A 24,847-nucleotide genomic window follows, 5' to 3' on the forward strand; every position below is an offset into this window, starting at 1 on the left:
ATATTTAAGGTATAAATATAAGACTGATTTTTAGAATAAAAGAATAATGAAGAACGTCTCCATTATGTATCTTTTTTCCCAACAAGCTTTTTCAGACAGATCTATGAAATAACAGCGTAATAATACCTTTCATTTCAAAGGTCAAAAATATAGAGTTTAAGTAGTGAGATCATTTGGATTTGATGTTTGTATCAATTCACATAATCATTTTTCTAAATGAAGTAGCAGTTGATTTAATCTCGCCCAAATGAATGGGTCTCTTTTGGTTGATCAATGCGATAGAGAAACTCTGCAGGTAAGAAGTAGCCAAGATACTCTACTATATCTGGGCTAGTGTCATAATGGTAGTGTCCGCCTTCTCCATGATGACTAAAGCAGTGTGTGTGCTCCAACCGCAAATCAAAGCCCTAGGACAACAGACAAGCTATCTGTTAATATTCAAATTATTGTGGACAGAATTTATTTAAGGGAGAGGGAGACCTTTTTTATTTAATGTTATGGCAGTTTTTATTTTATTGTTTAGGTAATACATTCATATGATTCAAAATTTAAAGGATGCAAAAGGATATATTCAGTAAAATATCTTTCCAATTCTTGCCCTCACCACTCACTTCCTTTCTTTGTAGGCAACTAATGTAAGCAGTTTCTTCCATATCCTTCCGGAAAGATTTATTTTTTTTACTCAAATGATAGCACTGTGTACACATTGTTTTTCTTCATTTAACAATACAGCTTTAAGATCTTTGTATATCAGATCATAAAAGAGCTTCCTTATTCTGCACCTACATGGTATTCCATTGTATGTACATACTGCTTTCCAACTGATGTTTAGATTATTTCCAATTGTTCTGCTGTAACAGCAATTCTGTCATGAATAACCTTTTAACTAATCATTTTACACACTTATGCAAATATTTAAGGATAAATTCCTAGACATGTAACCACTACATCAAAAGATATCACTAGCTAGTATTTTGGTAGATATTTGTTTTGAATTGCTCTATATTATAATATTTTTCCTAGTGTATAGTATTAGAATATAATAAACTGCAAATAAAATAAATCCTGTTGTGATTCTATTTAATAACATGACTTTGGGTATTATTTAAAAGGCCATGCCTTCCTCAAAGGTAAAATCTGCTCTAACTCAGGGCTGTTAGCCACCTGCTCCCTTATCTTTCAAGATAATTCCAGAAACTATCCTACTTCTTAAATAACAACACAAAAAATGTCTAATTCAAAAAAAAAGAAAAGAAAATCCTAAAACTTGAGAATTACCATTGTGGTATACTGCAATATTAAAGGCAGACAAAGACTTACTGGGTCTTTGGAGACAAAAACTGGCAGGCAAATCAAAGGAGCCTTCATCTCATAAAAATGCAACCATTTATTCACCTCTTCATCAGAGTTCAATGGGCAGGAAGAAAATTCTGTAGGCTACAATAAAAGATCATTATTAGACAGGTAAACATATTGAATATTATTGAGAATTAAAATTTTATATTAAGTTAAAACTTTAAGCCTTCTTATACATTCTATTGACTATTTTTGGCATCAAAAGAAGTTATAATACACATTATTTTCAAAAGGATCACCATGGGAGGGAGGAGGTGGGGGAATCAATGGGGGGAAAAGGAGAAACATCTATAACAAAAATAAATTAATTAAATTAAAAAAAAACACACAAAAAAACCCCACAAAATGATCACCAATCAATGTGTACACATTAAAATGTATGAACGAATAAATGAAGGAATGAGTCTATTACTCTATTTTTTTCATAGCCTCTCAGTTTTCCTGTGAGTATATCCTCATACTAATCTTACATGTCATCCTATAGTACACAATACGTTGTTATTAACTATATTTACTATGATGTACATTAGTTTTCTAGAACTTACGCATTTTATAACTGAAAGTTTGTACCCTTTTACCAACATCTCCCCACTTCCTGCTATCATCACTCCCAAATCCCTGACAATCACCATTCTACTCTCTGTTTCTCTAATTTTGACTGTTTTAGATTCTACATACAGGTGATATCATGCAACATTTGTCTTTCTGTGTCTGGTTTATTTCACTTAGTATAATGTCTTGCAAGTTCATCCACAGTATTGCAAAAGGCAGGATTTCATGTATGTATATGTTGTTTTCATAACTTGGCTATTGTGAATAATGCTGAAGTGAACATAGTGCATATCTCTCTTCAAGATACTGAGTTCATTTCCTATCAATATATATATCCAGAAATAGAACTGCTCCATTATATGATAGTTCTATTTAATTGAATTTTTTGAGGAACCTCCATACTGTTTTCCATAATGATGGTGATATCTTATAATCATTTGGTATTTACAAACATACTTATCTATAATTCTGCTGTAAATAATTTGGAAAAGTGATTAAGTCATTTCACAAATGTGTCTTTCTTTGCAGGATCACCTAGCATGCCATTTAAAATTAACATGATAAAAAACATTAAAACAATACATTTTCTAATGGCTTTACTGATAAAATAAAAAAGAAATTAAATTGTAATCACTTTTACACTTCATTCATTGATTCATTCACCTACCAAAAATTATTTTAAAAGTCCTGAAGGCCCTTGATCTGTCTCTCTATAGTATTCCACACTTATTATCTTCTAAACTTACTATATTAAGACCATAGATTGTAATTTTCATGATGAGTTATTTTCCTAAAACCGTAATAGCAAAGTCTATGTATTGAAATGAAAATAATAAGTTTCTCAGGCTTACACACATACCTATCTTGATCTTAAAAACCAAGACACTGAAACGAAAGTTCTAATATATTAACATGAAAAAAAGGACTCGAGCTAGACATCATCGCACATTATGACCTATAGTATCGTTTGTCTTTTAAAATTTTAAAGTAATATAATCTAGTAGAAGGATTTATTCAGGATGTCTTTAAAGGTAGACTTCTCAATGTGCATTAAAAAAAATCCTTAAGATCTTATGTGAACACACACATACCCACAAATGCATTCATTCACACCCCTCAGACCCTTACCATAATGTGAGTCTTCACTTTTCCCTTCTGAATTACGAAAGTACCTCCCATCCCTACAGGCTTATCACCATAATGTTTTTCAAGAGTCTGTCTCATACAAGTCACAAAATTAAGTTTTCCAGTTCTTCTTTTGGCTTTCACCTCAATGACCTAGAGAGGACAAAACATTCGTACCATTGTTCTAGGGTGCAAAATTTTATGTAAATATCTACCAAAGTGAAACATTATACAGTCTAATGCCATCAAGCAAATACTCGCTTTTTTTGCTTAGAGCACCCAAATATGAGTTGGGGTATATCAATCCTTTGTAAATCTTAATAATACATAATATATATAATATATGTGTTATGGATCATTTACTCTAATAATTCGTATTCATGCTTTCTTGGACTGAGAAAGAGTTAAAACTAAATCCTACACTGAACTCGAGATTCTTATCACTATATGTCAAGGTAGTCAAAGGTTGAGAATTCCCTGGGTGAAAGGGTATTGCTTACTACGTATTACCCTTAACTTCAGTTTGAAATGAGACTTTCACTCTGCCTATCGTACTTTCTGAATCTTCTATAATTGGAATATTTGATTACAGGGGAAGGGAAAATGATTACATTTTCTCACTTCCTTTAAAATTCTGGACTTAGGTTACCTTCCCTTTATTCATTATTTTTATTTCACTACTTCATTTCTCAAAGTAACTGAAGTAGCTATCTGTATTTATAAAATCTAAGAGTTTTCACCACTGCTTAAATTGAAACCATCTTTTTGTGTACTAACAGGAAGTAAACCTAAAGTCAGGCATTAATTTTCCTTACCTCCTTCTTACTACAATGTTTTTACTACCATCATTTCTATCTAGTTCAATCAATGTCTGATGAGTCAGGAATGAACAAACTGCATATATTCTAGTTATAGGTAGACATTATCTATTCAACTCACTCACTCTCCATATAAATATCCCGATATCTTTTAGTCCCTCAGAAAAAAAGAGTATTGTTTACTAAATATTATTCTTAACCTCAGTTTTAAATGAGAGTTTCATTCTACCTGTAATGTAGTACTCTGAATCTTCCAAACTGGGTTATTTAAAGAGCTTTGACTTAGACACTTAGATTTTCTTTAGATAACCATACTTGTGACAATAAAAGTTCAGATTTTTAGCTGAGAACTTCTGAAGAACATTGTGTTTTTATGGACAAAATCACCTTTCCAGGTTGGCCCTCACTGGCAAAAAGATTAGCCAGTAGTGCACACCCAAAATCATGATATTTCTCACTGTATTTCTCTAGTAAGCACCCTCCATCTTCAGGGTTAATATAGGCAAAGTAACTTCCATTCACAGGAGGTTTGTGTTCACTTTCTGTTTGAATAACTGGCATAAACTGAAAAGAAAAGCAAGTAAGAAAATTAGCCAATCTTAGTATGTCTCTGCAAATAGGATATCTTGAATAATGTGACAAACTTTTATCCTACATTTTAAGACATTTTATTTCAAGATCTAATAAGAAAACATGAAATATAAACTATTTAGTTTTAGATTCAAAACAAAATGTTAAAGATTTATAAATATAGGCCTGGCCTGTATGGCTCAGTGGTTGAGCACTGACCCATGCACCAAAAGGTCATTGGTTTTATTCCCGGTCAGGGCACATGCCCAGGTTGTGCGTTTGATCCCTGGTAGAGGGTGTGCAGGAGGCAGCCAATCAATGTATCTATCTCTTCCTCTCCCTTCCTCTCTCTCTAAAAATCAATAAAAACATATAAAGAAAAAGATTTACAAATAAAAATCTTAAAAAAACATTTTACAAAATGTTTACAGTATTTCTTATAGTGTTCTTATTACATTATAACATTTGCTTTATTAAAAATGTCTGGTTAAAATTATTTTCTTTCTTAAACACTAGGCAAATTGTATTGATTCTGCAAAAGAACTTGTTTGATTATTAACTACTGGTCACATCTGTAAAGGTTGTGAGAGAATGGGCACACTAAGAGGTCATTCACTCTTCTATTTATGAGATGTGAAGAAACTAGTATTTTTACATTGGAAATATATTAATATTCACAGTAATAGATATTACCTTTTGTAAATAATCATACTACTGGGGTAGGTTCCTATTATTTGGTCCGAGAGGTGGTTGATTAGATCATTAAATATTCCATTCATCTTCTGATTGAAAACTGCTCTCGTACCAAAATCAAAGATTTATGGAAAAGCTAAAAATCCTGATGTATAAGGATTAAAATCTTTCACAATCCAGATCCACACCAGACCACAGTAAGACCTTGCACTCATCTAAGACTGAGTGTATACCCTAAGAAAATCTGCAATTAGAGCTTAGTGTCCCATTACAGTTGCTCCAGCTGGAGCATGTGCTGTAGTCCAAAGCTGTATCAAATAGTAGCAAATCTGTAGAGAGACATGACATCAACCACTTACAATTCATTCAGAAAGTAAGATATCTGATAGGGAGGTAAAAGAAAAAATGCAAACCAAATGTCTATAAAGAAAAATAATTATATTATATATATGCTGACCTCAGAATTGAACCCAAGAGTCTGAAATGGGCCTGCCCCCGCACCAAGAATAAAAGCTCCAGGAAGCTTGATTTCTTTTGCAATCTTATTTAGATCATAAACCTATAAAAGAAGAAAACAATATTATTTGAATCATAAGTTATACAAATTCTCTGGTTTACTTTTATTACTGAGTCCATCAACACTTCCTTGCCACATTGGTCAAAATGATCTTCTAATAAGAGGAATCAACCCAAATTCTACAATCTTCATGGGAATGTGAAGAGTAAAGGTACACTTACTTTTTTTTTATTTACAAGAGGCATTAAGTAAGGCACACCTCCTACTTCTGCAATTCTAGTTTTCCCACAGATGCCTAAAAAAAAAAGCATCTTAAACTTAGGCAAACATCTAATGTAAGTACTATAAAATGCCAGAAGACACTAGTTTAATTTATTAAGAGTAGATAATCCTGACCTGGAATCAAACCTGCAACCTTTTGGTGTAGGGAACAGTGCTTCAATTCACTGAGCCACCTGGTCAGGGCTTTATTTACATTTTTAATTAACATCACAAGTACAATAATTTGGGAGAAGGCATTTTTTTTTAATGTAGAGTGGAAAATAATTACCTTTTGTCTGAAAACAAAACAAAACAAAACACGTAGTCTTCTCAGTTTCAGACTAACATCACTACCCAGTAATATAGGTATAATTGCTCTGTTTCTTCAGCTATGCAGAGGGTAGATGTACACAATTCTGTTAGGTCCCATTTATAATTAGAGATTTTATAAATGTCTTCCATGGGATCAGCAGAAATTGCTCATGGATAAGACTCTTTATCATAACTGACAGTAATGCTTAAGTTTAGAGAAACCACCATTATAGGACTATTTCAGTAGTTCAAGGAAAAAATAAGTAAAGAGCTAAAAATGGTGACTTATAGAAATGGAGAAAAGGAAATTAAGAAAAAGAACAAAGATTAGAAATAAAAAATAAAAATAAATAAAAGAACAAAGAAAGAATAGGCAGCTATGGTGAGTTACATGTTGACCTCAAGCTGTCCTTAGCATCCACAGGTAGAGATGTCCTGTAGACCCCTGTAATTACTGATCTACAGCTAACAAAAAAGAGATCTAGGTGAGATGTACAGATTTCAAAGTTGTTGTAACCAAATAGTAATTAAACCCACTGTGGTAAATGGAAAAGCCCAGAGAGAATGCACAGAGTAAGAAGAGGCTGAGAAAAAAATTCTGGAAAACATTAACATTTGAAAGCCTGCTAGAAAGAGAAAGGAATCAGGAAAGATGAGGAAGAAAGAACATCATGGGGGCAGGAGAGGCAACAAGAAAGAGAGGCAAGCCTTGGCCGGTTTGGCTCAGCAGTTAGAGCGTTGTCTTGTGGACCAGAGTCCTGGGCTCAGTTCCCGCTAAGGGCACGTACCTCGGTTGCAGTTTGCCCCGGCGACTGGGCTTGTGTGGGCGGCAGCCAGTCGATGTGTCTCTCTCACATCGATGTTTCTATCTCTCCCTCCCTCCCTCCCGTTTTCCCTCCCACTCTATCTGAAGATAAATGCAAAAATGTCCTCAGGTGACATACACAAAAAAATAAAATAAATAAAGAGAGGCAAAAGAACAAAGGAGAGAGGAGAACCAAAGGAAGAGAGAATGATGTCAGGTAACAATGGGCAAACAGTATGAAGTATGTAGAGATCAAATAATACTAGTAAACATACTCAGGTCATTGGGGACTTAAAGCAAGACCAGTTCATGTAAAAAGTGCCTATCTGTGTTATATACATATATACATTCATATCTGGTTTCCTCAGTATTGTAATTTAAAAACTCACAAATTATTGACCAGATAACTCTTTCAGAGTATAACCCTTTGATGACAGAATTAAGATTAAACACTTTTTCCTTTTTCCTATACCCTCAGTTTTCAGAATTTTAATTTAATTTTATTATATTTTTTTAGTGGAGGAAAATGTATTATTCTAATAATTGGAAGAAACATGGCTATAAGAACGTATTACGCTAAATACTTTCAAGGTGAAGATAAATTGTGGCAACTTCTAGAATTTACAGGTTTACTTAAAATCAAAGACTGTTTAAATTGGAAAGAAGCCCCCCACCAAAAGAACATTTAACCCCCAACCCCTTTTCCCCAATGAAGTCCAAATACATTAACAAGCTTACCCAGGGTAATCTGAATATGACAGAGAAAGAACCAGAGTTCAGGACTTCCTTGTAAAACTAGTTTTTGACAAAGATGTCAATTGCACACTAAAAGAGTGACTGAGTATTAGTGTTTATCTTCAAATGCTTCATCACAGTAGCATATAGTAGGACAAAGTTGGATTTTAGAAGCAGACCTAGATTTACATCCTGCTTATGTTGAAGGAGTATAAGTATTTAATAGATTATTCAAATACAAAGCTTTTAAATTCTCTTCCCATAAAAACATAAAAATTAAAGTAAGTTTCCATAAAAGTCACTTGAGCAATTAAAAACAAAACTCTCATAAAATATCAAGGATTCTAGCCTACTGAATATTCATTATATAACCTGTGAAAGTTACAAAAGCACATAAAACAAAACATTTTTCCACAAGAGTACAAAATGATATCTGACCAATGTTAGAAAATAGTGAGCACAGAAATTAAGCACAATTTAGTCTAAAAGTTGAAACAATATCCTTATTTGTAGATACTTTAATCCTTAAAAATAATTCTGGTTTCAGAAAAAGATTGGGACTGAAAAAAAAAAAAAAAGCTAATTGCAAAAATTGCTTACCTTTTACAGGAAATGTAAATGGCTCCTTAGTCAAATCAGGGCAATCAACTACAGAGACCTGAACATCAGCAAAGTTATCCTTTAGCCCCTTCTGCAGAACTAATAAAGACATGAAAAACGGTTTTTTAACATTAGATTAAAATTTGCCACTACATATTAAATCTTCCCTCGACTTTTTTGTGCATCACACTTCCAACCTAAACTTGTGAAGTTAAAAAAAGAGGGGGAGCCCAGCCGGTGTGGCTCAGTGGTTGAGCATCGACCCATGTACCAAGCAGTCACCAGTTCGATTCCTGGTCAGTGCATATGCCCAAGTTGTAGGCCCAATCCCTAGTCGGGGGCATGCAGGAGGTGGCCAGTCAATGTTCTCTCTTATTGATGTTTCCTTCTCTTTCTCCCTCTCCTTTCCTCTCTCTCTAGAAAAGTCAATAAAAAATTTTTTTTTTAAAAAAGAGGGGGATGCCCTGGCCGGTTTGGCTCAGCAGTTGGAGTGTCGGCCTGCGGTACAGAGAGACCCGGGTTCGGTTCCCGCTAAGGGCACGTACCTCGGTTGCAGTTTGTCCCCGGCCCTGGTTGGTCGTGCGGGTGGCAGCCACTTGATGTGTCCCTTCACATCGATGTTTCTCTCTCTCTCTTCCTCTCTCTCCCTCCCGCTCTATCTGAACAAAAGATGGAAAAATGTCCTCGGGTGAGGATAAAAAAAAAAAAAAAAAAATAAAATAAAATAAAATAAAAAAGAGGGGGAGCCTGGCTGGTGTGGCTCAGTGGACTGAGTGTAGTTCCGTGGACTGAGAAGTCCCCATTTGATTCCTGGTCAGAATTGCAGGATCGATCCCCAGTGAGGGGCGTGTGGAAGATAGTCCCAATCAATGTTTCTCTCTCACATCGATGTTTCTATCTCTGTCTCCCTTCCTCTCTCTCTAAAATATCAATAACAATTTTTTTTAAAAGAGGGGGAAATGATTAATGAATATAATTTGTCATTAGACACATAATTAATCACAAGCTATCATGTAGACTAAGACACATAAATACCAGAATAAATCATAGTGATTATAAACCACTGAGGAGAAACACTGCACTCAGGTGAGGACTACCTTTCTTTTGGGGAGAGGATTCCAAAGACCTGTTGAAATGTAAATATTAAAACTAATAGAAAGTCTACCATCAACAAATCATCAAACAACAAGTACTGGCGAGGGTGTGGAGAAAAGGGGATTCTAGTACACTGCTGGTGGGAATGCAGACTGGTGCAGCCACTGTGAAAATCAATATGCTGTTTCCTCAAAAAATTAAAAATTGAACTTCCATTTGACCCAGTGATCCCACTTCTAGGAATATACCCTAAGAAGCTTGAAACACCAATCAGAAAGAATATATGTACCCCAAAGTTCACAGCAGCACTATTTACAATAGCAAAGATCTGGAAGCAGCCCAAGTGTCCATCAATAGATGAGTGGATAAAAAAGCAGTGGTACATATACACAATGGAGTACTATGCAGCTGTAAGAAAGAAAGATCTCTTATCCTTTGAGATGACATGGAAGGACCTGGAGAGTATTATCCTAAGCAAAACAAGCCAATCAGAGAAAGACAAGTATCACATGATCTCACTTATTTGTGGAATATAATGAACAAAACAAACCCAGAGACATGGAAGTCGGGTGCAGACTGAAAAACCTCAGAAGGGGTGGATGTTGCCGGGAGGGAAGAGATAAACCACAGAACGTATAGGCATGTATGCATAAACAAGAACACAGACAATAATGCTGGAGGGGGGTGAGATTGGGAGGAGGGTGTCAATGGGGGGAAAAAAAGAAACATCTGTAACAAAAATAAATAAATCTCATAGAAAGTAAGCAGTTACTTTCAACAACCTCCTTGAAGCTTATAGGTTGAGCAAAAAAAGCAAGGCACTAAAGACTACTTACTATATGATATATTTCAAAAACGGGTAACTAAAGTGACAGAAGTCAGAACAGTAGTTACCTCTTGGGTAGAGATACTGACTGGGAAAGTGCATGAAGGAGCCTTCTGGAATGCCGGAAATATTTTATAGCTTGATCTTGATGGGAGTGACATGGTATAAACATGTTAAAATTCACCAAGCTGTATACTTAAGATTAGTGTACTTTACTATAGATTATATTATAATTCAATAAAAAACTAAAAAAGCAAACAGATGTCTCAAAATTATAAATCTAAGAGCAATATACTTTTGTTGTTGTTAATCCTCACCTAAGGATATTTTTTCCATTGATTTTAGAGAGTGGAAGAGGAGAGAGGGAGAAACATCGACGTGAGAGAGACATAATTGGTTGCCTCCCACGCGACCCTGACCAGGGCCAGGGATTGAACCTGCAACCCAGGTACATGCCCTTAACCTAGAATCAAAAACCCTCCAGTGCATGGGCTGATGCTCTAATTGCTGAGCCAAACAAGCTAGGATGCAATATATTTCCAAGGAATAAAAGTTCTTATAAAAATTTCTCTGATAGCAGTGTCAGCCATTAGTTTGAGTCTTGTAGAATCAGAATCTTTGAAAACAAGAAGTCATCCTAGGTCTAGCCTCAGCTGTCCTATTATATCAGGGAAGACAGAAAGACTGATAGAACAGAAATACAAGCAAAGAGTACTAGCAATACAAATTGTTTACAAGCTGCCATTCGATTTCAGAGAAAAATAGGAAGGTATAAGAGGAGAGCTACAGCCAAGTAAAACATGAGTATACTTCTTGATTTCAACCTTATCAGAGGGTCAGGGAAATGACCAGGACAGATACATTGGGAGAAAATAAGGGTAGGTCCCTCAGAATAGAACCTAAAAGCCATAAAACAAATGTTAGCATCCTGACAGGCGCTACAGTTTTGGATTAATACCATCTTGTCTTCATTTTATATTCCTGTTTTCCTTTTCTTTTTATTATCTAGCTCCCCTCCTAATTAATCTTCTGAAGCTGCCTTAATTTCTTATTTGAATAAGGTGAAATACATAAAAATACATGCAGACAGAGAAATATAAGCAAGTAAGTTCGCTGTCGGTCTGTCATATGGAGTTGGGAATAGTATATTGGGAACCTAATTAATGTACCACAATCAGTTATATAGTTAAAGAATACTGTAACTGATAAAAAGTTAAAGCACAATTGTGTAATTATTTGAGCATCACACACCCTTAAATCATAGATTACTATATTTGTTTCACTCTATAAAACTATCAAGAATCTTCAAATAGTGAGTTTAATTTTGGGGGAGGGGCAGAATTTTGGACTCTCAATAAAAGTAGTATAGAACAGATACTGAAAAGGAAAACAAGTTCTGTATTGAAAGTACTATCGCATCCCAGGCCCTGGTCGGGGTTGTGCAGGAGGCAACCAGTCGATGTGTCCCTCTCATGTGGATGTTTCTCTCTGTCTCCCTCTCTCTCCCTGCCCCCGCCCTACTCTATCTGAAGATAAATGGAAAAATATCCTTGGGTGAGGATTTAAAAAAATAAAAAATTAAAAAGAAGAAAGTACTAGTGCATAAATCGTATCTTACAATATTTTTATTTTTTCTTAGAATAGATTTATTTATTTATTTATTTGTTTTAAATCCTCACCCGACGATATCTGTCCATTTATTTTCAGACAGAGTGGGAGGAAGAGAAGGAGAGGGGGAGAGAAGGGGAGAGAGAAAAACATCGATGTGAGAGAGACACATCCATTGGGACTGAACTGCAACTGAGGTATGTACCCTTGACCGGAATTGAACCTGCGACTCACTGTTTGGTCTGAGGCCAATGCTCTAACCACTGAGCCAAACCGGCCAAGGCATAATTTTAAAAGCTTAAAGCTAGTATTGTATTTACCTCCAACAAGTTCCTCTAGACTTGGCACATGAAAAGAATACTCAGCACAGGCCATTTTCTTTCTTCTTTATGTGTGAGGATGTACAGATAAAGCTACCGTGGGCTAATTATCACAGGAGTTCCCAGTGCGCCAAGCACAAACAGCTGCTCTGGAAATGAACATGAAGAGTCCAGTTATATAAAGAAGGTAAAAGAGCGTTCGGTTTCTGTTCTCACAGAAAGGCAGCCACAGCTTCTGGTATTCAGTATTCCCAGTGAGAAAATGCCCAAAGAACCTCTTTTAATACCAATACTTTCAATAACTTCTACAAATAATTATCATTTGAAATTCAAATTACTTTCATTTACAAATAAACGTACTTTCTCAGTAAGCACCTTTCATGTTCGATTATTCTGATAACCTAGCCAATTATAATTAGATATTTTAAAAATATATGCTAAGTATATTTTACAATAAATAGGCATATATACATAGAAATTAGTATCTTACCTCAAATATTCAGTTGATGAAGTGTGTAAGCAGAGGGAGAAAAATAAAATGAAGACAAGAAAAAAAAAAACACCCAATAAAAGTAATACGGTGGGCAGGGAATCCCACTCTAGGCCAATTGCAACAAGGAACATAAGCAAAACTCTTGAGGGTGTCTCTAAGAGCACTGCTGGGACTCATGAAAACTGTTAATGGAAAACCTCATTAATCTGAATGGTCTCTGCAACATGCTTACTCTGCAGCATTGGAAAAATTCTTTCCAAAAAAGCTTCTTTTTGACTTTTCCAAAGAGTCACAAGTTTCTTAGAAACTGGATTTTTGGTTTTGCTGATAATTTCAAACTACACATCCCTTAATGATATCTATGGGATATACTTAGGACTTGACATTTACTTCAGTACTTTATCAAATCCCAACTTTTATTTATATGCATAATCTGGTCTCTCAAATAAAAGATAAATTGTTGATAATGGGCCCCAAATCCTATATACTTATAATTCAGTTATCTCAATCATTTTATATTAAGTAATCTATAATTGTTCAGGAATTAGATATTATAATTTTTTTTTTTTTAGAAATAATTTCAGATGAAAGAAGATGGCGGTGGGCAGGACCGAGGGAGGGTGAGTGTGTGAGAGAGTGAGCTAGTGTGTGAGAGAGTGTGAGTGGACGTGAAGGTGGACGACCAAACTCCTGCAGTGCAGAGACGCAGAGCAGAAGGTTCCTGTGCTGTGGACAGAGCGGCCTGCTCCCGTGGTAAGCAGCCCTTCAGGGCGCTTCGGGGAGGTCACACAATTTTGGAAGATCCCTGGTCTTCCCTGGGAGGAGGCAGTGGGAGCAGCTAGGGCCCAGCAACCTGAGTCCACCAGTGTACCTGGCTCCATCGGACCAGTGGACACTCTTTGTCACACAGACCAGTGCACAGTAGTGGAGCTCCCAAGGTGCCTGTTGCGGAAGCCGCAGACAGCCTGGAGCCCAGCACCATCCCCCACAGTAGCAGCCTGATCAGAGTTGAGACATACCCCCAGCAACAGAGGCTGGGGAGCAGACGTCCATCCCCAGGCAACAGAAGCACAGACCAGCAGCTGAGACCCATTCCCAAAATCTACAGTAAAAGCTGAGCAGGAGTTGAGCCCCACGGGGCAGCAGCACTCCCCAGCCTCCAGTGGCAGGACCTGGGGTTCCACAGAGGCCTGTGCAGTCTAGCAGCTCACAAGAGCAGTGGGAAGCCCGAGCCCAAGAGGGACTGGTGCCATCCAGCTGCCCGTGGGTCCTGCTGGGTGCTGGGGCACCAGAGAAGCCTGTGCGACCCAGCAGCCCATAAGAGCGGTAGAAAGCCAGAGCCTGAGAGGGAATGGTGTGATCCAGCTGCCCACCCATGGGACCTGCAGGGTGCAGGGGCACCAGAGAGGCCTGTGCAACCCAGCAGGGACTGTGCCATCCAGTTACCTGCGGAACCTGCGGGGTGCTGAAGCACCAGAGAGGCCTGTGCGCCCCAGCAGCCCATAACATAGGCATAGAGCCGGGACCCCAGAGGGACTGTGCGATCCAGTTACACAAGGGACCAGCATGGTGCGGGGGCACCAGAGAGGCCTGTGTGACCCAGCTGTGCACAAGGTAGGCTTAGAGGATGTGAAAATGGAGGCGGAGTGAATGGAAGCTACACAGACGATCTCCCAGGACCAAACGGGAATTACAACTAAAATAAAGACAAATCCTCGGAAAAAAGCAACAGAAAAGCAGCAGGACAGGACCATATAACCAGGGACACTGGTAGGATCTGCGGAGGTATGAGAGGGTGGTGGGCTGGGAGCCCACGGACAGCAGCAGTCTTAGCTGTGAGCAGTGCCCTTGGGGAATAAAGACCAAGCCTGCTCCACAGCGCAGAGAGCCGGGACAGAACTCTAAGATAGCCACAGCCACTCACCTAGGGGCTACAGCAGAGGGAGGGAAGACTAGGCTGGAACCCTGTAGGGACAGCCGGGATTTGGAAGGCACTTAGAGTTTTTGCTGGGTTGTGGCCACAAAAGACCGAGGCCAGTGTGCTCCTTCCCAGAGCTGAGGGGAAAAGCAGCCCCCGCCCCCTCGAAGATTCAGGCTTTCCCAGGTGAGGCAAAAAAATGCAAATCAAGGCTTATTAACAATGAGCATCTATCCCACCCTCTGGAAATCCTCTTATGCAGAACACCAGGGCTACATTCCAAGGCACTAAGTAACTGAGACTAGTAGCCTCTAGGAAAAAGCTAGAGGATAACTGAACCATTCCTGGGGTTGCAAATCTACCCAGGAAAGTAAGACTTGACAGTGGTGTTTAACGTGGGCCCACCCTGCCTCATCCAAAACCAGGAGAGGGAGCCACCAACAGCAGAACACCAACACCCACAGGGAAAATTTGGCAGGCTCCAAAACCCACTGAGAGAGCCAAAATGGTGAATCAAAGAAACAAATCCCAAATGAAAGAACAAGAGAACTATATCGAAAATGAGAAAAATGAAATGCAGTTAAGCAAATTATCAGAGGTAGAGTTCAGAGCCATGATCATGAGGAAGCTCAACAGCATGAGCAAGGGCATCAGCACCATGAGAAAAGATATAGAAACATTGAAAACCAACCAAGAGGAAATGAAGAATGACATAGCAGAAATTAAGAACACATTGGAAGGACTAACCAGCAGAGTAGAGAGAGCTGAGGACCAGATCAGTGAATTAAAAGACAGGGTAGAAAAAATCAACCAATCAGAAAACCAAAAGGAAAAAACGATGAAAAAACAGGAAGACAGCTTAAGAGAACTGTGGGACAACTGGAAACGTAATAACATTGGCATCATAGGAGTTCCTGAAGACGAAGAAAATGGGCAAGGGTTAGAGAATATATTTGAAGAAACAGTGACAGAAAACTTTCCTAACTTGGTGAAGGAAGAAGGCATTCAAGTTCAAGAAGCACAGAGAACCCCAAGTAAGAAGAACCCAAACAGTCCCACACCAAGACACACAGTAATTAAAATGCCAAAAATTAAAGACAAAGAGAGAATCCTAAAGGCAGCAAGAGGTAAGAAACAGGTTACCTACAAAGGAAACCCCATAAGGCTATCAGCTGACTTCTCAACAGAAACACTACAGGCCAGAAGGGAGTGGCATGAAGTAATCAAGGTCATGAAAAACAAGGATCTGAATCCAAGACTACTCTACCCAGCAAGGCTATCATTCAAAATAGAAGGTCAAATAAAGAGCTTTCCAGGAAAAAAAAAAAAAAAAAAAAGGCTAAGGGAATATATTAACACCAAACCAGTACTGTAAGATATGCTAAAAGGAATGCTGTAATTAGTAGAAGAAATGGGAAGAGAAATATAACCACACTAAACAAAAATGGCAATAAATAAGTATATATCAATTATCACCTTAAATGTGAATGGTTTGAATGCTCCAATAAAAAGACACAGAAGAGCTGACTGGATAAGAAAGCATGACTCACATATATGTTGTTTATAAGAGACCCACCTCACAAAAGAAGACTGTGAAAGTGAAGGGATGGAAAAAAAATCTCTCAAGCAAACGAAAAGAAAAAAGCTGGGGTAGCAATACTCATATCTGATAAAATAGATTTCAAAATGAAGGCCATAACTAGAGACAAAGAAGGCCACTACATAAACATATATGCACCCAATATAGGAGCACCAAAATATATTAAAAATCTTCTGGAGGACTTCAAAGGAGAAATCAACAGCAATGCAATCATAGCAGGGGACTTCAACACCCCGCTGACATCACTGGATAGATCATATAGACCAAAAATTGACAAGGAAACACAGACTCTAAATGAAGCACTCGATCAAATGGATTTCATAGATATCTACAGAGAATTACACCCCAAAACTGCAGAATTCACAATCTTCTCAAGTGCACATGGGACTTTCTCAAAGATAGACCACATGTTAGGGCACAAACTAAGTCTCTACAAGTTCAAGAAGACTGAAATCATGTCAAGCATTTTCTCAGATCACAATGGCATGAAACTAGAAATCAATTGCAACAAGAACATGCAAAGACATTTGAGAACACAGAGGCTAAATAGCATGTTATTGAACAATGAATGGGTTACCATGGAGATCAAGGAAGAAATTAAAAACCTCCTGGAAACCAATGAAAATGAATACACAACAACACAAAATCTATGGGATGCAGCAAAAGCAGTTCTGAGAGGGAAGTTTATAGCACTACAGGCCTACATCAAGAAACAAGAAAATTTTCTAATAGACTATCTAACCTCACAACTTGAAGAACTAGAGAGCAAACAAAAAGAAAACCCCGGAGCAAATAGAAGGAAGGAAATGGCAAAGGTCAGAGCAGAACTAAATGACATGGAGACCAAAAAACAACTCAAAGGATCAAAGGAATAAAGAGCTGGTTCTTTGAAAAGATAAACTAGATTGATGGACCCTTAGCTAGACTCACCAAGAAACAAAGAGAGAGAACCCAAATACACAAAATCAGAAATGAAAGAGGAGAAATAATAACTGACACCAGAGAAATACAAAGGATCGTTAACAAATATTATGAACAATTATAAGGCAATAAATTCAACAATCTGAGCAAAATGGACAAATTTCCAGAAACACATAGTCTCCCAAAACTGGACCAGGAAGAGATAGAAAACTTGAACAGACCAATAACAACAAAAGACAATGAAGATGTAATCAAGACTCTCCCAGCAAACAAAAGCCCAGGCCTGGACGGCTTCACGGGGAAATTTTACCGAACATTCAAAGAAGAACTAATACTCATTCTCCTAAAACTATTTCAAAAAATCAAGAATAAGGAAGACTTCCAAACTCGTTTTATGAGGCCAGCATAATTCTAATTCCAAAACCAGAAAAAGACACTACAAAGAAAGAAAACTACAGGCCAATATCCCTGATGAACAAAATCCTGAACAAAATACTAGCAAATCGAATCCAGCAATACATTAAAAAAATTATTCACCATGACCAAGTGGGATTCATCCCAGGGATGCAAGGCTGGTACAATATTCACAAATCAATAAATGTGATACACCACATAAACAAAATGAAACATAAAAATTGTATGATCATATCAATAGACGCTGAAAAAGCATTCGACAAAATCCAGCACCCATTTCTGATAAAAACGCTCAGCATCCTGGGAATAGAGGGATCATATCTTGACATAATAAAGGCCATATATGAAAGACCTACAGCCAACATCATACTCAATTGGCAAAAACTAAAAGCATTTCCCTTAAGAACAGGAACAAGACAAGGATGCCCACTTTCGCCACTCTTATTTAACATAGTACTGGAAGTCTTAGCCACAGCAATCAGAGAGGAAGAAAAAATAACAGAGATCCAAATTGGAAAGGAGGAAGTGAAACTGTTATTATTTGCAGATGACATGATATTATATGTAGAAAATCCCAAAGACTCCATCAAAAATCTCCTAGACTTAATAAATGAATTTGGCAAAGTAGCAGGATACAAAATTAACATCAAGAAATCGATGGCATTCTTATACACCAATGATGAACTCACAGAAAGAGAAACTAAAAAAAAATCCTATTTACCAGTGCAGCAAAAAATTAAGATACCTAGGAATAAACTTAACCAAAGAAGTAAAGGACCTATTCACAGAAAACTACAGGTCATTGAAAAAAGAAATAGAGGAAGATATATAAAAGTGGAAGCATATACCTTGTTCATGGATTCGAGGTATTAACATCATTAAAATGTCCATACTACCCAAAGCAATCTATAGATTCAATGCAATCCCCATCAAAATACCAATGACATACTTCACAGAACTAGAACAAATACTTCAAAAGTTCATATGGAACCAAAAAGACCCCGAATAGCCACAGCAATCTTGAAAAAGAAGAACAAAGTTGGAGGGATCACATTAGCAGATTTCAGGGTATACTACAAAGCCACTGTAATCAAAACAGCCTGGTACTGGCACAAGCACAGGCAATGTGGACCAGTGGAACAGAACAGAGAGCCCAGAAATGGACCCAAGGCAATATGCTCAATTAATATTTGACAAAGATGGCAAGAGCATACAATGGAGTCAAGACAGCCTCCTTAGCCCTGGCCGGTTTGGCTCAGCGGTTAGAGCGTCGGCCTGCGGTCCGGAGAGACCCAGGTTCGGTTCCCGCTAAGGGCACGTACTTCGGTTGCGGTTTGTCCCCGGCCCTGGTTGGTCGTGCGGGTGGCAGCCACTCGATGTGTCCCTTCATGTCGATGTTTCTCTCTCTCTCTCCCTTCCTCTCTCTCCCTCCCACTCTATCTGGACAAAAAATGGAAAAATGTCCTCGGGTGAGGATAAAAAAAAAAAAAAAAAAAGACAGCCTCCTTAATAAATGGTATTGGGAAAATTGGACAGCTACATGCAAAAAAATGAAACTAGACCATCAAATTACACCATACACAAGAATAAACTCAAAATGGATAAAAGACTTAAATGAGACTCATGAATCCATAAAAATCCTAGAAGAAAATGTAGGCAACAAAATTTCAGACATCATACGCAGCAGAATTTTCACTGATACGTTACCTAAGGCAACAGAAACAAAGGAGAAAATGAACACATGAGACTACATAACTGAAAAGCTTTTGCACAGCAAAAGAAACAACCACCAAAATGGAAAGGCAACCCACTCTATGGGAGAGCATAATTGCCAACGATATATCAGATAAGGGGTTAATTTCCAAAATATATAGAGTGCTCATACAACTCAACAAAAGGAAGACGAAGAAAAACCCAATTAAAAAATTGGCAGAGGAATTAAATAGACACCTCTCCAAACAGGACATACAAATGGCCAAGAGACATATGAAGAAATGCTCAACGTCACTCATCTTCAGAGAGAAGCAAATTAAAACAACAATGAGGTATCACCTCACACCTGTCAGAATGGCCGCCATCAACAAATCATCAAACAACAAGTGTTGGTGAGGGTGTGGAGAAAAGGGGACTCTAATACACTGCTGGTGGGAATGCAGACTGGTGCAGCCATTATGGAAATCAATATGTTGTTACCTCAAAAAATTAAAAATTGAACTTCCATTTGACCCAGTGATCCCACTTCTAGGAATATACCCTAAAACCCTGAAACACCAATCAGAAAGAATATATGTACCCCCATGTTCGTAGCAGCACTATTTACAATAGCTAAGATCTGGAAACAGCCCAAATATCCATCAGTAGACGAATGGATAAAAAAGCAGTGGTACATATACACAATGGAGTACTATGCAGCTGTAAGAAAGAAAGATCTCTTATCCTTTGAGACGACATGGAGGGACCTGGAAAGTATTATCCTAGGCGAAACAAGCCAAACAGAGAAAGACAAGTATCACATGATCTCACTTATTTGTGGAATATAATGAACATAACAGTCTGAGGAATGGGGTAGTCCCAGAGACGTGGAAATGGGGGATAGACTGAATCTCCAGAAGAGGGGGTGGGCAGGGAGAGATAAACCACAGAAATTATATGCATGTATGCATGAACAGTAGACATGGACAACAAAGCTAGGGACAGGGCGGGAAGGGAGGGGGAGAGGGGAATCAGTGGGGGAATAGGAGAAACATCTGTAACAAAAATAAATCAATTAATTTAAAAAAGGAAATAATTTCAGATGGACAGAAAAATACATACAAATAATTCCTGTATACTCTTCACCTAGATTTTCCAAGTGTTAACACCTTACCCTATTGTCTTTATCATAATCCTAGCAAGTACTAATTAAGAATATGTCAAAATCTGTTCAATGAATACCATATTAATTTATAATGAGGATAATAAAAACATTCTAGATGTTTCTACTTCCAGTAGGAATAATAAAGACTCAAGTTCAAATGTGTCTTAATTTTATACCCTTTACTATCTTTATCTTTATTTTTATCATTTTTATCCTCACAGGAGAACATTTTTCCATTTTTGTTCAGATAAAGTGGGAGGGAGCGAGAGGAACAGAGAGACAAAGAGAAACATCGACGTGAAAGGGACACATTAAGTGGCTGCCTCCTGTAGGACCCCAACTAGGGCCGGGGACGAACCACAACCAAGGTACCTGTCCTTGGCCAGAATCAAACCTGTGATTCATTGGTCTGTGGGCAAACATTCTAACTGCTGAGCCAAACCAGCCACGGCTCTTTACTATCATTAAATGAAATTCATTATTTTTTGTTTGTTTGTTTGTTTTCTTTCTCACCAAAATAAAAAGTCCAACCTTGGCAGAGGCTACAGCTTGAGTAACTGGTTTAGAAATGTACAACTTCAGGGAAACCAACAGTCCGGAAGGCAATGTGGGAGTGTGTGTTTAAGAGTTAAAATGGGAGCCCTGGCTGGTTTGGCTCAGGGGTTAGAGTGTCAGCCTGCGGTCCAGAGAGACCTGGGTTCGGTTCCTGCTAAGAGCACGCACCTCTGTTGCAGTTTGTTCCCGGCCCTGTTTGGGTCTTACAGGTGGCAACCACTCAATGTGTCCCTTTCACACTGATGTTTCTCTCTCTCTTCCTCCCACTCTATCTAAACAAAAAATGGAAAAATGTCCTCAGGTGAGGATAAAAAAAAAGAGGTTAAGTGCGAGTGGGAGGGAGGTTCAAGTTGGAGTGATGAGAGAGAGGGAATGGAAAGGTTCTAACATAAACTCAGAGTGGCTCCAGGGCAGCTTTGGGCCACATGGAGGCACACATTTACCTTTCAGATTCCATTGCTGAAGAGTTAGCGGCCCAGAAATGGGGTCTAGAGATGGGAATAGAAATAGGAGCCAGTTGGATAAGTGGAACTGCAGAAACAATGCCTAAGTGTGTGAAAGAGCTATGGCAACCACATTGGTAACTATGTATTTACTGTATCTTACGTACCAGACATGACGTTAGGGACTTGACAGACATTCTCCCAAAACCTCTCACAACCACATCGATGTTTCCGTTCTCATTTCATAAGAGTTAAAATGTAAAAATACAGTATTTACTTGACACCACACAGCTATTATAAGCGGCAGAAACAGAATTCAAACCAAATCTAACACACTGTAAAGCCAGAACTCATCACATATGAGAGTTAACCAGTGAAGGAACGACACATTTCAGCTAACATTAGGGAAGAATTTGTATAGAGCCATCTTACAGCATTCAGAATATACCTTTGATCATCTGTTTACTTTGTTTCTTCCCCTTAGACTGTGATCTCTTTGAATATCGGACTATGTTTCTCATTGGTATTCTATTAAGGAACACAATTCAACTGAGTCAAGTTGACAATGTAATTGGATTTATTAAGAGATCCATGAATCAGGCAGCATCCCATCCAGCAAGTAGAAGGCACTTCCAGGGGCGGTACAAAAATGGAAGTTTTTTTAATAATCAGAAGGGGGTAGCAGACAAGTTACTAGCAAAAGAAAGGATTATCTTTAGGCCAGGTCTTATTCTTTGGGGATAAAAGGACCTGTGAGGAAGGCTGTTTATCAAGCAGATTACCTTACTAGTTTTGATCTGGATATTCTAGACTGATTGGTTGAAAATTTACCCCTGGGAGAGGCTGAAACTGCAATTAGGTTAGTTAATAAGTTTTGGTTTGGTGAGGAGGCTTAGCAAAAATGACTCCATTCTTCCCTGTTTCTTTCCTTTTTAACACTTCCAAGTACCTAGTAAACAATGAGCATCAGTTCAGTCAAATTTTGTTTTGTTTTGTTAATCCTCACCCATGGATATTTTTTTCCATTGATTTTTAGAGAGAGCTGAAGGGGGTGGGGGAGAAAGAGAGATGGATTGGTTGCCTCCCACATGCACCCTGACAGGGGTGGGGATCAAACCTGCACCCCAGGTACATGCACAGGCTGACACTCTAATCACTGAGCCAGGAGCAGCCTTAATTATTTATTGAACATTTACAATGTACCAGACTCTGGCTTTGGGACAGGGCTGGCTTCATGTACGTGCAACTAGTGCAGCTGCACAAGGCCATATGCTCAGAATGGCACTTGGTTTAATGTCTGCTGTCATCTTGAAATTCTTAACTTTATACTTGAACTTTTGTTTACGACTGATAGATAGGGCAATGGAGCATGCATGGAATGGGAGGACAGAGGTGCAGTGTGCACACCCATCACCTTTCCTAACTACCCCCATTCACATAAAGCATTTGTGAAGCTGGGTAAGCATAGAATTCCGGTGGACCCATGATCCATGGTCTCTGGATTCCATAGTGTTGGTAGAATGTACATCAAGAAGTAAAATAAATATAGTTGAGTTCGTTTTGTGCATTTTCCACTGTTCTAGTAAGTACAGTAGATGCTTGTATAAGTTATGACATACAAATTGTGAAATTTCAATGATTCTGCATATGTATTAAGTGTTCTTATATTTGATTTAAAACTGGCATTGCCCAATATAAAGAATGGAAAAATTCATGCTAATAATTTAAATTTAAAATTTCCTTAGCAAATTAAGAAATTTAGCTAATAAGTATTAGCATAATTAATATTTAATAATAGCATGATTAGTACTGCTATCAATAATAGCAAATTGATGCTATTAATGAAAACACTATGATAAGTCAAAAGAGACACCACAGAAGAAAGGAGACAGCTTATATTTGGGTGTGCTTCAGAGTAACATTTCCAGTACAAAGGTTCCATATTTTGAGTGACAAAATTAGCATGATCCTTTTACAGCTTATATTTTAGTACTGTTAATGGTACTTATCGCCTGATTTTTGAACAAGTGACCCTGCATTTTCATTTTTTGTTGAGCCTAAAAAATTACGTGACCAGGCCTGCTCCCAAATATGGCAGTGGCTAAGATGTGATAACTGTCCTGGAGCTCACAATATTTCATAGATTGGAAATGCCTACAGGATTAGACTTTTTGTGCCTGGAACTGTTCAATATTTGGAGTAAGACTGAGTGAAGAGACTAGATTACCTTCCAGGTCTGTCCAATCCTGAGATGACACTAACTATAAACTAAGACTAGATAGGTTTGCTGGTTTATCATATGATGCAAGAGGTCTTAAAATGGACAAATCAAACCAGCTCCTTCAAATTTGTAACTATCTTGGGGAAGAAGCCCCACCCAAACTAAGCTAGTTGAAACTGTTTTATCTAAGCTAGTTGAAACTGTTTTATCTTAATTCTCAGGGTGTTATAACTCAGTGCCATTGACCTAAAATCCCAGAGGCCTTCACGACAACCAAAGGGGTTGTCAGTTTACTCTTTTACTGAAGAACATTCTTCACTAACTAATCCCTAAGTAATCGCTAACCCTGGGGTAATAACTAACCCTTGAGTAATCCTGGGCGGCACCAGCGATAATCTGTTGAAAACATCTTGACCTTTGAGATGTCTGGGAAACTGAGTAACAGGTAATTAACTAACTGCTAAATTCCGCTTCTGTAACATGCTTGCTTACACGTAGCAACCCCCTTACAAAATCCTATAAAAAGGAGCCATTTTAGCTCTCCGGGGCCACAGTTACTCCTGTGTGGGACATACTGCAGGTGCCTGCGGACTTAGCTCAATAAACTCCTTTTATTAAACCCCATCTCGGCGTCTGAGTTTGGTCGATCTCCTGGGTTACAACAAGGGAACTAAAAGGAGGAAAAAATTGAGGGAATAAAAGATCCCCAGTGACATGTTAACCAACTGCTGGGAGCTGACCCCAGTTTAGAGTTAGAGTGAGCTAACAAGTCCAAAGGTGGAGAGGGGAACTGGGTGTGCTGTGCAGTAACACCGGCTTCCAGGACAAAGGTTCCATATTTTGAGTGACAGTCAAAGCGTGACCCTTTCACAGTTTAACACAGAAAGAGCTTTTCGAAGGCAAACACTGACATACATAATCCGACAAAACACACTTGACACCACATAGACAACCACCACCCTCTGGACGCCAGATCAGCAAATGCGAGGCCACTCACTGGTAACAAATCAGGTTCAGTGGCTGTCTCCTCGCAGTTCACATCCATTCCATTCACTTGACCCCACAATTTCTGTTTGTCATTTGCCCAAACGTTCTCGGCGATAAAACTTACCTAATCGGTTAGGGAAGCCTGCACCTAAATACTGCCTCAGTCAACTCCACCTCCTCTGGGTTAGGGAGCTCAGGCTCCGCCCACCTTTAATCGCTCCTCCCTCCGTGGCGACCAAAATGGC

General features: G+C 38.3%; 1 protein-coding gene across 4 annotated transcripts; it reads right to left on the reverse strand.

Moving 5' to 3' along the window:
• Positions 1–24,814, reverse strand: CUNH11orf54 (chromosome unknown C11orf54 homolog). 4 transcript variants are annotated; one of them, XM_036260114.1, is made up of 9 exons: positions 24,727–24,814; positions 12,194–12,337; positions 8,345–8,443; positions 5,853–5,926; positions 5,572–5,673; positions 4,239–4,415; positions 3,037–3,186; positions 1,321–1,437; positions 208–407 (listed from the first exon to the last, which is right to left on the reverse strand). In XM_036260114.1, the coding sequence occupies exons 2-9, from the start codon at positions 12,246–12,248 to the stop codon at positions 234–236; spliced, it is 948 nt and encodes a 315-aa protein (XP_036116007.1). In that variant the 5' UTR covers positions 12,249–12,337; positions 24,727–24,814; the 3' UTR covers positions 208–233. The 4 variants fall into 4 exon arrangements, with proteins under 4 accessions (XP_036116008.1, XP_036116007.1, XP_036116005.1 ...); XM_036260112.1 differs by having other exon boundaries at positions 12,194–12,342; XM_036260113.1 differs by lacking the exon at positions 24,727–24,814 and adding an exon at positions 24,613–24,722 and having other exon boundaries at positions 12,194–12,342.
• Between the last annotated feature and the right edge of the window lie 33 nt (positions 24,815–24,847).

Source organism: Molossus molossus, unplaced genomic scaffold, assembly GCF_014108415.1.
Source record: "Molossus molossus isolate mMolMol1 unplaced genomic scaffold, mMolMol1.p scaffold_m16_p_13, whole genome shotgun sequence".
Lineage (NCBI taxonomy): Eukaryota > Metazoa > Chordata > Mammalia > Chiroptera > Molossidae > Molossus > Molossus molossus.